At 36.4% G+C, this 14126-nt stretch overlaps 2 protein-coding genes across 2 annotated transcripts; both read right to left on the bottom strand.

The window, feature by feature from the left end:
• Positions 1-5740: 5740 nt before the first annotated feature.
• Positions 5741-7096, bottom strand: LOC131434308 (eukaryotic translation initiation factor 3 subunit J-like). Its single transcript, XM_058600974.1, has 4 exons — positions 6956-7096; positions 6556-6859; positions 6348-6487; positions 5741-6285 (listed from the first exon to the last, which is right to left on the bottom strand). The coding sequence occupies exons 1-4, from the start codon at positions 7094-7096 to the stop codon at positions 6223-6225; spliced, it is 648 nt and encodes a 215-aa protein (XP_058456957.1). The 3' UTR covers positions 5741-6222.
• A 4391-nt stretch (positions 7097-11487) lies between these two features.
• LOC131437837 (eukaryotic translation initiation factor 3 subunit J) lies at positions 11488-13366 on the bottom strand. The gene is made up of 6 exons (XM_058607453.1): positions 13146-13366; positions 12898-12989; positions 12661-12771; positions 12303-12606; positions 12095-12234; positions 11488-12032 (listed from the first exon to the last, which is right to left on the bottom strand). The coding sequence occupies exons 1-6, from the start codon at positions 13159-13161 to the stop codon at positions 11970-11972; spliced, it is 726 nt and encodes a 241-aa protein (XP_058463436.1). The 5' UTR covers positions 13162-13366; the 3' UTR covers positions 11488-11969.
• Between the last annotated feature and the right edge of the window lie 760 nt (positions 13367-14126).

Raw genomic sequence — 14126 nt, 5'->3', positions numbered from 1 at the left:
CGCGCAGTTTGTTCGGAGATACTTTGTCCATGTGTTTTACTGCCGAGTAGTGTTTAGTCAGATCTCGAGAAATATTGAGGACTCTGAGGGATTTAGCTATGGGCCGGAAGTAAACCACCCACGGGCCATCCGATCCGTCATCCTGATAGACCTTCTGACGGATTGGTGGTTTTCCCAGAGGGGGAGCGGGGATATCCATTTCAGATGTATCACTATCAGGATATTCATCCAAACGTTCCTCATCTCTAGGTTTATCATCATCTTCCCCGAGGTTCCCCTCATCGGAAGACATATTTTTTGTGCAGGAGAAACAAAGTCTCCCACACTATCAAGGAAAATAGAAAAAATAGATAGGATAGTGAGAAGTAGGAAAAAAGTTGAAATATAAAATGAAAAAAACTACTTCACCGGTATGGTTTGTTGAGCTGATGGGTGAGTTGGTCCTTTGCTTGGATTATTTCTCTCGCGTGACCTTGATGATCCAGTCACTCACTGCTGGTGCCGATGCTATTGAAGCGACAGGTAGAAATGGTCGCAAGCAAGTGTGTATACCACTGTCTGCTGCCGGTGTTTATCACTCGATCAACCACTGGATCTAAGAGAACAAAAAAATGTTTCCTCCAGCCCTTGCTAGGGAAACACCTTCGCACTCGAGGTTTTGTAATCGATACCGTCCCGATACGGAGCGAAAAAACAACAAGTGTATCGCGGACGACTGCTCGGATACGAATCATTTTTAAAACATTTGTTCACGATTGAATACGGTTTGTTTTTGAGATTTATTAAATGAAAGTCACTAGTTCCAAAGTGTGAAGATGATTGTTTGAGATGTGTTCTTCGATTTTTGTTTAAGCTTGTTTGTAAACAGTACCGCTGAACTGTCAAGGATGAATACTTGTTCATTTGTGTCGTCATGATAAAAAAAAACCTAATTAGGCCAAACTTCGGTAAAAGTACGCGCTTTACTGAGATATCAGCATATTACTTTAACGAATTTCGGAAAAGAGCAAGCGGATTACTGAACAATCAACAAAATGTCGTGTTGCCGATCTACTTCGGGATTTCAAAATGCCGAGCTCGAGAATCGGTTTCAACTGTGTGGAAAATCGGCATGTCGAGAAAAAGACGATCAAAATTTTCAATTTCCAATATTACAACAAATGAATTATTGACATTTGCACTGAATGGGACTGACATGCGAGTACTTTGCATATGGGATAGACATGAGTTGATATTTTTTCACATTTTACTGAACAAATCCTCGACTTTTATTGCAATTTCTGAGAGTATATTGAGGCTAGATTTCATTCCTCAAGCTAACTCAAAATTGGCGAGAATCGATATGGGACTGATATGTGAGTATGGGCAGTGTAATACCAAGGCTTTTTGTGAAAATCTACTCGGCCTTCTCTGAGAAAATGAAGAGAGCTCCATTTTTGAGTTTTTGTTCACTATTTCTAGAGAGCTAGAGAATGGGATAGCTGAAACTGGTTCGTTTACCCAGCAACTGAACATTTTAAGTCAAATTAAAAAAAACCTTTTTTTGCATTATCACTCTAAATAACGGGCAGCAATTTCACACACACACTTAACCCTGTATTTCCGGAATCGAAACTCGGATTTGGACACAATTCTACACCTACTTCTGGGAACATAATACCTTTCATTTGAATCTAAGTTTATGATAATCTGTCCAGTCATTTCAGAGAATTTGGAGTGATTTCCGATTTGGAGTATACGAGTTACTTTCGGAACCGGGAGCGAATAACAATTAACCAAACCTGTTCAATTGAGAAAAAATTTATGGCTAATTGAAAGAATTTTGCTAGATTTTCCAGTGTCCTGTATATAAAAATGGTATTGAAAATGAAATGTTTATACTTATCAACCTGTAATACCGGAGATTACCAGACATTTCATTTGAATCGAAAGCTTGTAGAAATTGGTTCAGCGGTCCTGAATAAAATCGAGTATATATTATTTTGTGAACATTTTACCCCGTTACTCCGGAACTAGAAGTCGGGTCCGGGTGAAATTCAATAGCAGGCTATGGGAGTAAAGAGCCTTTTATTTTAATCTGAGTTGCTGTCCCTGAAAAAATCGAGTGCAGTTTTTTTTGCACATTTTACCCCGTTACTCTTGAGTCGTAAGTTTGATCCGAATAAAATTCAATAGCAGGCTATGGGACCGTGAGATCTTTCATTTGAATCTAAGTTTGTGAACATCGGTTCAGCCATTTCCGAAAAAAAATCGAGTTGCAGTCTCCGAGTACGGTAAAAATAATTTCGTCTGTATGGTAAAATAAGCTTCCCGTTACGGAAGTTCTGTAAATTTCTGACGAACAGCTGTCGTCACTTTGATTATAGTCACTCTAGTTCGAAGATCAAATGGCTGTCACTTCTGGTTCAGGAGATATAATCCCAAGTAACAATTCGAATGCCTAATGGTTTTGGTTGTAATTTATAGGAGTTTTGTAATTGATTTTTCAATCACTACCTGTTTTATGACGACTATAATAAATGTCTCTTTTTACAAGTAATATCATAGTTTTTAAAGCTTCTATAAAACATTTTACCCAGACTAACAACTGGACTAAAAATATAACAACGTGTACTAGAATAAAACCATGCAAACACTCTTAATATTGCTTTCAAACATTTTCTTTAAAACATTATTGTCAGGTAAATTCTTTCATAAATCTAGTTTTGTGTGTGTGCGTGTTCATTGGATGACAGTTTCACTCAGAGCAAATTTGAGGGTTCTGAAGTACATTTATGACACATTTGTTGTGGGCTGTTTGATTTATTGCTTCTTGGGTTAAGCGTAATTTGCATTAAAGAAAATTTCATGGCCGCCATTATGATGTCCTATACCGTAGCATTTATTGACATCAAATATACTTCGAAATGGAAAAACGAATAAAAATGATGGGCTCTACACACTTAAAACAGATTCTTGAGCTCGGCATGATGAAATACCGAATTAAATCGGCAACACGACATTTTACTGATTGTTCAGTAATCCATATGCTCTTTCCGAAATTCGTTATTGTATTATTCTGATATCTCGGTTGAGCGCGTTCTTTTGCCGAAGTTTGGAATAATATTATGCTGAGCTTGTCAGAAAACAACAAATATACCGAAATCAGCAAATCCGTTTGCCGAGATTTCGAACAGTGTGATAGCTTTTACTGAAACTCGGTGAAGCACTTGTCATTTAATGTCTCTTGTCGAATTTGCAAAACACCACGTAGCCATTGCTGGTGGAGCGGGAAAATAATTTACATCGGATGAGATAAGTGATTCTTATATTTCTTGAGAAGATAAGTGAAATAAAAAATTCTGCTGTTCATATATACTTACAAAAGTCTTCTTATTTTCAGGTAAATGCATTGAAGAGCACTGGAAATAATTTTCTTTAACCGTGATGTTTTCTTTAGAGGTTTGTTTTGCTTTTTTGTATACTGCATTAAAATGGACATCAATAAAACACCCTTTTCCCCCAATCTTAGCTTTTGTGATATTTATTTCATACGATAATAAAGAAAAATCCTTTCTACCTTCGATTACTGATGACTCGGCAATTCATTAATCGATCATGATCGTTAACAGCAAAATTGCTGCTGACAAGTTCGGCAATAATTGACAGTTAACAAACTTGGTATTGCCGAGATTCTCAGTAATTATTATTTTGCTGAGATGATTACCGATCTATCGGCTGTGCAAATCTCGGCATTTTTTTGCCGAGATTCAGCATTAAAAATTAAGTGTGTAATGATTTATTTTCAGAACGTATACACAAGTTATAATGCCACGAAATAGTTTTATACAAAAATGACGAAGAATCACGAAAAATAATTTTCAAAAATCATGGAGATTTTCGCAAAAACTGCATTTATTTCAAGGCGATTAGTTATATTTCTTATTTTTATCCAAACATTCACGATAAAAATAAAAGCGCATGAAGTTTTTACGTTCGGAAAAAACCTCAAACTTGTAAATAAAATCTAATATATTCTTACTGGTTGCATTCAAAGCAGACATGACACACACATAGCCATGAAAAATATTATCAAAACGACAATTTAGTCATAGCGGAATTCATTCCTTCCGAATAAATTAAATGTTGATCGTAAAGCTGGTTTCAAAATTTTCTTGAATTTGAAGTTTTAACGCAGGTTTATGCTAATTCTTCACTTTGCTTTATAAACCTTATGAAGAATTGTCCACTTGGCAGGAACATGCTCTTATAGAGGTTTTCAGTAGGCTTTCGTGGAGTTTAAAGTTTTAATGCAAGATTTATTATGTAGCATTGAAGACAGCTACAAGTATTTATTAATATTAAAATTGTTACTTGGGAATGGTATTAGAGACATAACCGACAAAACACGTTATTCTTTACCGCTCAATTTTTTCACATATGCCTGAGCCGATTTTAACAAGACTAGGCTCGTTGGAAAGGATCAAGTTCAAAAAGCAAACGAATGACATTTCTGGTTCCGTGTTATAAAGGTGATATAAAGGACAAAAGAGGTTATTATCTTACCGCTTAATTTTCTCGGAGATGGCTGAACCGATTTTAACAAGCTTAAGATCGTTTGAAACCTATACTATTGTACGATTCATCAAGTTTGAAGCTTATATGGCTGTCACCTCTGGAGATATAATGGTATAAGTGACGTAAGCGACAAACTATCAATTTACTCAGAGATGACACAGTCGATTTTAACAATTCTAGGCTCATTTGAAAGTTGCTATTGAATTATGGACCAAATTTGTAGATCAAATGGCAGTAGCGGCCCTTACACGATCATTAAAAGGCCGCTAATCACTTCTGATTCCGGACATACAACGGTATAAGTGACGTAAACGACAAAACGTAATTTCGAACATTTCCATTTCGAGTAAAGTTATGTTATATGTGAAGTAACCGATAAATTCTAGTGTTTCTCAATACAATAAAATCGGGGATGAAGGAATCGATTCCGAAAGACTTGAACTCGTTTGAAAGTTACTATTAGGTTATTTGATAAGCACACAATACTAATGACCAAGGATGAAATCTTATAAATGTTTTAGCACAGAGAACAGACATCCAAGTAGAAATTCCGATGTGTGTAAAAAATTTAACAGTTATTTGGCAAGGTGATCACCAAGTAACAATTCGCTTGCAAGTAGTATCCGTATGATACTAATATTTCGTACTATAAGACTTTTCCTTTGAATCTATAAGTTTGTGAAAAAAGATTTGGCTATCTTGAAGTTTTTAACGACTATTTCCAAAACTTCCGAAAGCGTATTTCGAGGAATGGAATAGTCGAAAATGTTGAATCTAACTATTACTGCAATCGAACTTCATCCACAAAGCTAACTCGAAAATGATATGCGAGTATAAATTCAAAGTATTGTCAATACCGTCAATTCAATTGGTTTGGTAATTTGTGTCCGCATTTTTCCAAAAAATCTAGTGTTTAGAGCTTCATATATTGCAACATTGAGAGTTCATTGCGCATATTAAAGGAAAAGTATTGTTGAATTGATGAGTGGATTTGATTTTCGGACAATATTTTCATCAATCTAATGAAGTTTCCTTGTATTGACATTAATATCGTCTCATGTAAAGGCCATTTATGGGCCATATAGATACCCGTAATTTTGCAGTCTCTCGTGCCCGACGGTCCTAAGACGGAACGGGACTCATAACACTTAACGGCTTTCTGTCTAAAAAAAAATTACTGATACTTGCTTGTAACGACGAACTCATAGATTTTCTTTTATTTACACATTAGGACACAAGGACCCTCTTAAGATTCGATCGTACAAAGCTTTAGCGTATTTTGCGTTTGTTTTCTGCGTTGGTGGCGGTGTGTAATAATGTTTATTTTTTTTTCCATACATTTTCTGCTTCTACTGCACCATAATACAATTGTTGAATTTTGTATTGTTTCTAATTAACGTTTGTTACTGTTAAAGGAGTCAACATACAAGAGGATAACTAATTTGAAAACTTTGAATTTTTTTATGGTTGCATTAGAATGCACTAGAACATGTAACAAATATAAAATGAATTTTGATCGAGCATCAATATTATCTAATAATTGATTTTACTGAAAAATAATTCCTGCTGTTCTTTTTTCAAACTCTCAGCTATTTCTATTGTTTCTGAATGGTATTGAATCCACCACAAACTTTGCATTGGCTATGTAGTTCTTCAAAGCGAATGTTACATAAAGTCATCGAACTCATCGTAGTCATCGTATTTAGTAGGATATTCATCGAAGTTTGTCTGGAAAATATATGAATATATAATACCGCAATGATTGAACAAACGCCGATACAACTACTTACATTTTCACCATCCATTCGTAACCTAGCCTTAATTTTACCGCCTTTGCTTTTCTTGGGCTTATCGCCTTTTTCCAATTTCTGTTTCTCTAGAAACAGATTATCTAGAATTCCTTTAACTTTTCTAATATTGGCGGATGGTACTGAAAATTAAATTGAACAACAGAAAAAACATCACTCTGGGTAACATAGAATTTCAGATTGTACTCACAGCTAGCAAATATTTTTGTGACTAAATCCTCGAGAAAGTTAGTGTACTCTGGATCACTTTTGTAGTTTGAGAGCTTTTTCGTGATGGCATCGGCTAGTTCAACAAATTCTTCCTTAGTGGTAGGATGCATTCCATCGATCCCACCGGCTAGTGTGGTTACCCCAAAGGTTTCCAACGCGGTTTTCAAATCGGATTCTTCCTGAAGCTTTTGAAGTCGAAGTTTCTCAGCTAATTTCTGTTCGGGGGTTAAGTTTTCTTCTTCCTGCTCTGCTTTCCGCCGTGCTAGCTCTTCTTGCTTCAGTTTCTAGAGGAACATATTTTCATCACTATTGGAAATACTCCGGAACAAATTCTGGAAAAGATTAGATCCGTTGCTGAAGCATTATTCGCCACATCCAGCCTTCGATGCGCCCTCAACTATGACCGTGACTCGGAGTTGGATGTTCTGGCAAATTATGAACGGTTTATCGCCAACATTCCCTCTAGGGAAAATCAAGCAGCGTGGAATGCCTCGCAACAACTGAGTCCCTCCTGTCGCCATACTATCATGAACATACCGGTTAACTACTGTGCGAAATCGATTGTTACCGTTCCGTATTCTCATCCTGATTACGCGCCACTCAAAGTGTTGACCAAGTTTCTGTCTGCCAAATATCTGCTACCGGTGGTACGCGAACAAAACGGTGCTTATGGAGCTGGTGCTAAAATTTCCACCGACGGTCTGTTCAATTTCTTTAGCTACCGAGATCCGAATGCTCGAGTGACTCTGGATGTGTTTGACCGCACTCACCAGTGGACGACCGAGAATTTGGAAAAACTTGACCAACAGACTCTGTTCGAGGCTAAGCTAGGGGTACTGCAACAGTTGGATGCTCCGATTGCACCTATGGACCGAGGAATGGAGCTTTTCCGCCATGGAATCAGTGAAAAGCGACTCGAAAAACATCGGGACGCAGTACTATCGGTGCGCAAGGAACAGCTTGTGGAAGTGAGTGATAGATACCTAAGGCCTGGAGCAGTGAAAGTCGTTGCAAAAAGTGTTCTAGGACCGGCAAACGATGGCTTGAAAAAAGACGGCGAGATGTGGTCCGTAGTGCAGCTGTGAGCTGCTTGAATGGGACAAAATAGCATAATCTGTAATATTGAATGAGTTGTAAATATAATTGTTTCGTTTAATATTGTTATATATTTCTTCATTTGAAAAGCAAATTTCGTTCCAAAAGTAATTCAGTCACATTTCTTCTTCCGCGCTCAGAAGTGAGGAAATTTTCGAGGGATGCTCAAAAAATTTTGACGCGAACAATCAATAAAAACAAAGTTGTTTTTCAAATTATTTTCCATTAAGATGTGTGCGATCGATTTAATTTTTAAAGCACTTCACTTATCTTTTCATAAAATATACAAATCTTTTTCCTTCATCCAATACACATGTTCTCCAATTCCACGAGCAATGGCGATGTGATGCTTTGCAAAATCGAAAAGAGACACTAGATGACTAGTCTCTCACCGAGTTTCAGTAAAAACTATCTCACTGTTCGAAATCTCGGCAAACGGATTTGCTGATTTCGGTATATTTGTTGTTTACTAACAAGTTCAGCATAATATTAGGTTTTTTACCGTCACTGCTAACCTCATTCGGATGAACACATTTTGACAGTTCAGCAGTACTGTTTGTAAACAGAAATTTCTTTTGTTTGTTTATTGGCAAATTGGATAAGACCTTTTACGGTCCGTATCGCTTAAATAAAGTTTTAAAACATTTGTTCACGATTGAATACGGTTTGTTTTTGAGATTTATTAAATGAAAGTCACTAGTTGCAAAGTGTGAAGATGATTGTTTGAGATGTGTTCTTCGATTTTTGTTTAAGCTTGTTTGTAAACAGTACCGCTGAACTGTCAAGGATGAATACTTGTTCATTTGTGTCGTCATGATAAAAAAAACCTAATTAGGCCAAACTTCGGTAAAAGTACGCGCTTTACTGAGATATCAGCATATTACTTTAACGAATTTCGGAAAAGAGCAAGCGGATTACTGAACAATCAACAAAATGTCGTGTTGCCGATCTACTTCGGGATTTCAAAATGCCGAGCTCGAGAATCGGTTTCAACTGTGTGGAAAATCGGCATGTCGAGAAAAAGACGATCAAAATTTTGTTTCCGATGTTTTTCTATTTATTGTGCTACCTAATGCTAAATCATGATATTATTAAATGAAATATCGGTAATACAACTTTGCTATTCCAATATTACAACAAATGAATTATTGACATTTGCACTGAATGGGACTGACATGCGAGTACTTTGCATATGGGATAGACATGAGTTGATATTTTTTCACATTTTACTGAACAAATCCTCGACTTTTATTGCAATTTCTGAGACTATATTGAGGCTAGATTTCATTCCTCAAGCTAACTCAAAATTGGCGAGAATCGATATGGGACTGATATGTGAGTATGGGCAGTGTAATACCAAGGCTTTTTGTGAAAATCTACTCGGCCTTCTCTGAGAAAATGAAGAGAGCTCCATTTTTGAGTTTTTGTTCACTATTTCTAGAGAGCTAGAGAATGGGATAGCTGAAACCCAGCAACTAGCACAACCTACAAATTGGAATAATTTTAAGTCAAATTAAAAAAAAAATCTTTATTTGCATTATCACTCTAAATAACCGGCAGCAATTTCGCACACACACACTTAACCCTGTATTTCCGGAACCGAAACTCGGATTTGGACACAATTCTACACCTACTTCTGGGAACATAATACCTTTCATTTGAAACTAAGTTTATGATAATCTGTCCAGTCATTTAAGAGAATTTTGAGTGATTTCCGATTTGGAGTACACGAGTCACTTTCGGAACTGGGAGCGAATAACAATTAACCAAACCTGTTCAATTGAAAAAAAAAATTTATGGCTAATTGAAAGAATTTTGCTAGATTTTCCAGTGTCCTGTATTTAAAAATGGTATTGAAAATGAAATGTTTATACTTATCAACCTGTAATACCGGAGATTACCAGACATTTCATTTGAATCGAAAGCTTGTAGAAATTGGGTCAGCGGTCCTGGATAAAATCGAGTATATTATTTTGTGTACATTTTACCCCGTTACTCCGGAACTAGAAGTCGGGTCCGGGTGAAATTCAATAGCAGGCTATGGGAGTAAGGGGCCTTTTATTTGAATCTGAGTTGCTGTCCCTGAAAAAATCGAGTGCAGTTTTTTTTGCACATTTTACCCCGTTACTCTTGAGTCGTAAGTTTGAATCCAATAGCAGGCTATGGGACCGAGAGATCTTTCATTTGAATCTAAGTTTGTGAACATCGGTTCAGCCATTTCCGAAAAAAATCGGATTGCAGTCTCCGAGTACGGTAAAAATAATTTCGTCTGTATGGTAAAATAAGCTTCCCGTTACGGAAGTTCTGTAAAGTTCTGACGAACAGCTGTCGTCACTTTGATTATAGTCACTCTAGTTCGAAGATCAAATGGCTGTCACTTCTGGTTCAGGAGATATAATGGTATTAGTGACATAACCGACAAAACACGTTATTCTTTACCGCTCAATGCCTGAGCCGAATTTAACAAGACTAGGCTCGTTGGAGAGGATCAAGTTCAAAGAACAAACGAATGACATTTCTGGTTCTGTGATATAAAGGACAAAAGAGGTTATTATCTTACCGCTTAATTTTCTCGGAGATGGAGAACCGATTTTAACAAGCTTAACTATTGTACGATTCATTAACACGTTGACTGCCAAACTACGAGATAACTCGTATATTCCGTATATGGTCGTGGCAGTCAACGTGTTAAGTTTGAAGCTTATATGGCTGTCACCTCTGGAGATATAATGGTATAAGTGACGTAAGCGACAAACTATCAATTCACTCAGAGATGACTTAGCCGATTTTAACAATTCTAGGCTCATTTGAAAGTTGCTATTGAATTATGGACCAAATTCGAAGATCAAATGGCAGTAGCGGCCCTTACACGATCATTAAAAGGCCACTAATCACTTCTGATTCCGGACATACAACGGTATAAGTGGCGTAAACGACAAAACGTAATTTTGAACATTTCCATTTCGAGTAATGTTATGTTATATGTGAAGTAACCGATAAATTCTAGTGTTTCTCAATACAATAAAATCGGGGATGAAGGAATCGATTCCGAAAGACTTGAACTCGTTTGAAAGTTACTATTAGGTTATTTGATAAGCACACAATACTAATGACCAAGGAAGAAATCTAATAAATGTTTTAGCACAGAGAACAGACATCCAAGTAGAAATTCCGATGTGTGTAAGAAATTTAACAGTTATTTGGCAAGGTGATCACCAAGTAGCAATTCGCTTGCAAGTAGTATCCACAACAAAATCAGATATTCCGTATGAAACTATGACTTTTCCTTTGAATCTATAAGTTAGTGAAAAAATATTTGGCCATCTTGAAGAAAAGATAGAGTGCTTCTTTTTCCAGTTTTTAACGACTATTTCCAAAACTTCCGAAAGCGTATTCCGTGGACTGGAATAGTCTTAAATGTTGAATCTCACTATTACTGCAATCGAACTTCATCTACAAAGCTAACTCGAAAATGATATGGGACTGATATGCAAGTATAAATCCAAAGTATTGTCAATTGGTTTGGTAACTTGTGTCCGCATTTTTCCAAAAAATCTAGTGATTAGAGCTTCATATTTGGCAACATTGAGAGTTCATTGCACATATTAAACGAAAAGTATTGTTGAATTGATGAGTGGTTTTGATTTTCGGACAATATCGTTTCCTTGTATTGACATTAATATCGTCTCATGTAAAGGCCATTTATGGACCATATAGATACCCGTAATTTTGCAGTCTCCCGTGCCCGAAGGTCCTGAGACGGAACGGGACTCATAACACTTAACGGCTTTCTGTTTAAAAAAAAAATTACTGATACTTGCTTGTAACGACGAACTCATAGATTTTCTTTTATTTACACATTAGGACACAAGGACCCTCTTAAGATTCGATCGTACAAAGCTTTAGCGTATTTTGCGTTTGTTTTCTGCGTTGGTGGCGGTGTGTAATAATGTTTATTTTTTTTCCATACATTTTCTGCTTCTACTGCACCATAATACAATTGTTGAATTTTGTATTGTTTCTAATTAACGTTTGTTACTGTTAAAGGAGTCAACATACATGAGGATAACTGATTTGAAAACTTTGAATTTTTTTTTATGGTTGCATTAGAATGCACTAGAACATGTAACAAATATAAAATGAATTTTGATCGAGCATCAATATTATCTAATAATTGATTTTACTGAAAAATAATTCCTGCTGTTCTTTTTTCAAACTCTCAGCTATTTCTATTGTTTCTGAATGGTATTGAATCCACCACAAACTTTGCATTGGCTATGTAGTTCTTCAAAGCGAATGTTACATAAAGTCATCGAACTCATCGTAGTCATCGTATTTAGTAGGATATTCATCGAAGTTTGTCTGGAAAATATATGAATATATAATACCGCAATGATTGAACAAACGCCGACACAACTACTTACATTTTCACCATCCATTCGTAACCTAGCCTTAATTTTACCGCCTTTGCTTTTCTTGGGCTTATCACCTTTTTCCAATTTCTGTTTCTCTAGAAACAGATTATCTAGAATTCCTTTAACTTTTCTAATATTGGCGGATGGTACTGAAAATTAAATTGAACAACAGAAAAAACATCACTCTGAGTAACATAGAATTTCAGATTGTACTCACAGCTAGCAAATATTTTTGTGACTAAATCCTCGAGAAAGTTAGTGTACTCTGGATCACTTTTGTAGTTTGAGAGCTTTTTCGTGATGGCATCGGCTAGTTCAACAAATTCTTCCTTAGTGGTAGGATGCATTCCATCGATCCCACCGGCTAGTGTGGTTACCCCAAAGGTTTCCAACGCGGTTTTCAAATCGGATTCTTCCTGAAGCTTTTGAAGTCGAAGTTTCTCAGCTAATTTCTGTTCGGGGGTTAAGTTTTCTTCTTCCTGCTCTGCTTTCCGCCGTGCTAGCTCTTCTTGCTTCAGTTTCTAGAGGAACATATTTTCATCACTATTGGAAATACTGGTACAGGAAAAACTTACCTCTTTGTCGGCAATCTTTTGCTGCAATGTTTTCTTCGGTTTTGCCTTAGGAGTCTCAATTTTCTCTTCATCCTTCTTTTCCTCCAATTCATCTTCATCTTCCCAACTGTCCTACAATAAGGAACAAAACATTCATCATATTGCCGTATTAAATGTTTTGGCAACACTGCTCTTTCGATATCAGCAAGGAAAGAACCTTCTACAAATAGAAAAAAAAACAAGACGAATGGAACCTACTTTCACTTCCTCTTCTTCATCCTCGCCGTCCCACTTGTTAACGACAGCTTTCTTTATTGGAGGAACCACCTTCTCCCGTTCACTCAATTGCTCTAAAAATATAGAAAGGATTCGTCATCATTCACTGTCATCAGCTTTAACCCAAACTATTTGCGAGGACACGCAACACATTTAATGCTAGAGAAGTTTTCCTGCTGCTGCGAAATTTTCTACGTACAAAAACCTCTTCTATTGATTTCATCACTTACCCCAATCGTCTTCCATTGTTGTCGGCGATATTTTTACCACCGTTTGAGCATACAATTTTTAGACTATCTTGCGAAACTATTGAGATTTTTTGAAAATTATTACCTGACCACACAAAGAGCGAAAGTATCGTCGTGGTAACTATATGTCTTTACCATCGTTTTTTTTCTCGATGTACTAGTGGTAACGAGGCAAAAGCGCTCATGCACTTTTGACAGAACAAGACAATGCTGACACATGTGCGCAGGAAAGGTAGTGGCTAATTACACCGTAATATCTTAACACCACAAGGTACACCTATTAAAATTTCGATGAGTTTACATCCAGCGTGCCCAGTTTCTGTGGAGAAAAAGTTATACAGAAATTAATTTTGGATGAATATATCAAACAAGTTAGGGTCGAATTTTAGGTAGCTAAATGTGGGTCTCACGCAACGATTTGTTTTACTGAAATAGTGACTAAAGAAAATTTGATTTAATATAGCAAATATTGTTGCTTGAAACAACAAACTTGATACTTGATTTTCCTTAGTGGATTAATTTGTTTCAATAAATATTTTGATAATACTAAAAACATTTTACTTGTACATTCCTGTAAATTTGTTGACAAGCTATTTCGATTCTATAACATTTCCTCGAAAACCATTCTCCAGAACATAAAAAACCGAAGCTTTGTCCCCAGAAATTTATTGCCCAGAAAGTACTAATCTCCAGAAATACAAATTCTAGAAAGTAATAAAATCAAGAAAAAAATTCCCAGAATGTACCAAAGTCCAGAAAACCATAAACTCGAAGGCATTAGTCGCTAAAATAGTATTATTGGTATAATATCGTTTGGCATGATAGTTATTTGGCATAACAGATCTACATGCTGCTTAATAGAATTTGTTCTAATTTACTGCGAATTGGAAAGGTCTAATGCGGCTACGCCTCATCGTTTTTAATGACCTGCTGTCCGACCTCGCTGCCGTTCGTTCGGACTTA

This window comes from Malaya genurostris, chromosome 3, assembly GCF_030247185.1.
Source record: "Malaya genurostris strain Urasoe2022 chromosome 3, Malgen_1.1, whole genome shotgun sequence".
In the NCBI taxonomy this organism is placed as follows: domain Eukaryota; kingdom Metazoa; phylum Arthropoda; class Insecta; order Diptera; family Culicidae; genus Malaya; species Malaya genurostris.
Note: the sequence above shows the minus strand (reverse complement) of the source record. Positions and strands in the feature narration are given on the sequence as shown.

Bases quoted from the DNA above. Each gene is read 5' to 3' on its own strand.
- LOC131434308 (XM_058600974.1), bottom strand. From the start codon at position 7,096: ATGGCGACAGGAGGGACTCAGTTGTTGCGAGGCATTCCACGCTGCTTG. The intron at 6,488-6,555 runs GTGAGTACAATC...TTTAATTTTCAG, and splicing joins CACAAAAATATTTGCTAGCT to TACCATCCGCCAATATTAGA. The intron at 6,286-6,347 runs GTAAGTAGTTGT...TATATTTTCCAG, and splicing joins TACGAATGGATGGTGAAAAT to ACAAACTTCGATGAATATCC.
- LOC131437837 (XM_058607453.1), bottom strand. The intron at 12,607-12,660 runs GTAAGTTTTTCC...ATGTTCCTCTAG, and splicing joins AAAAGATTGCCGACAAAGAG to AAACTGAAGCAAGAAGAGCT. The intron at 12,033-12,094 runs GTAAGTAGTTGT...TATATTTTCCAG, and splicing joins TACGAATGGATGGTGAAAAT to ACAAACTTCGATGAATATCC.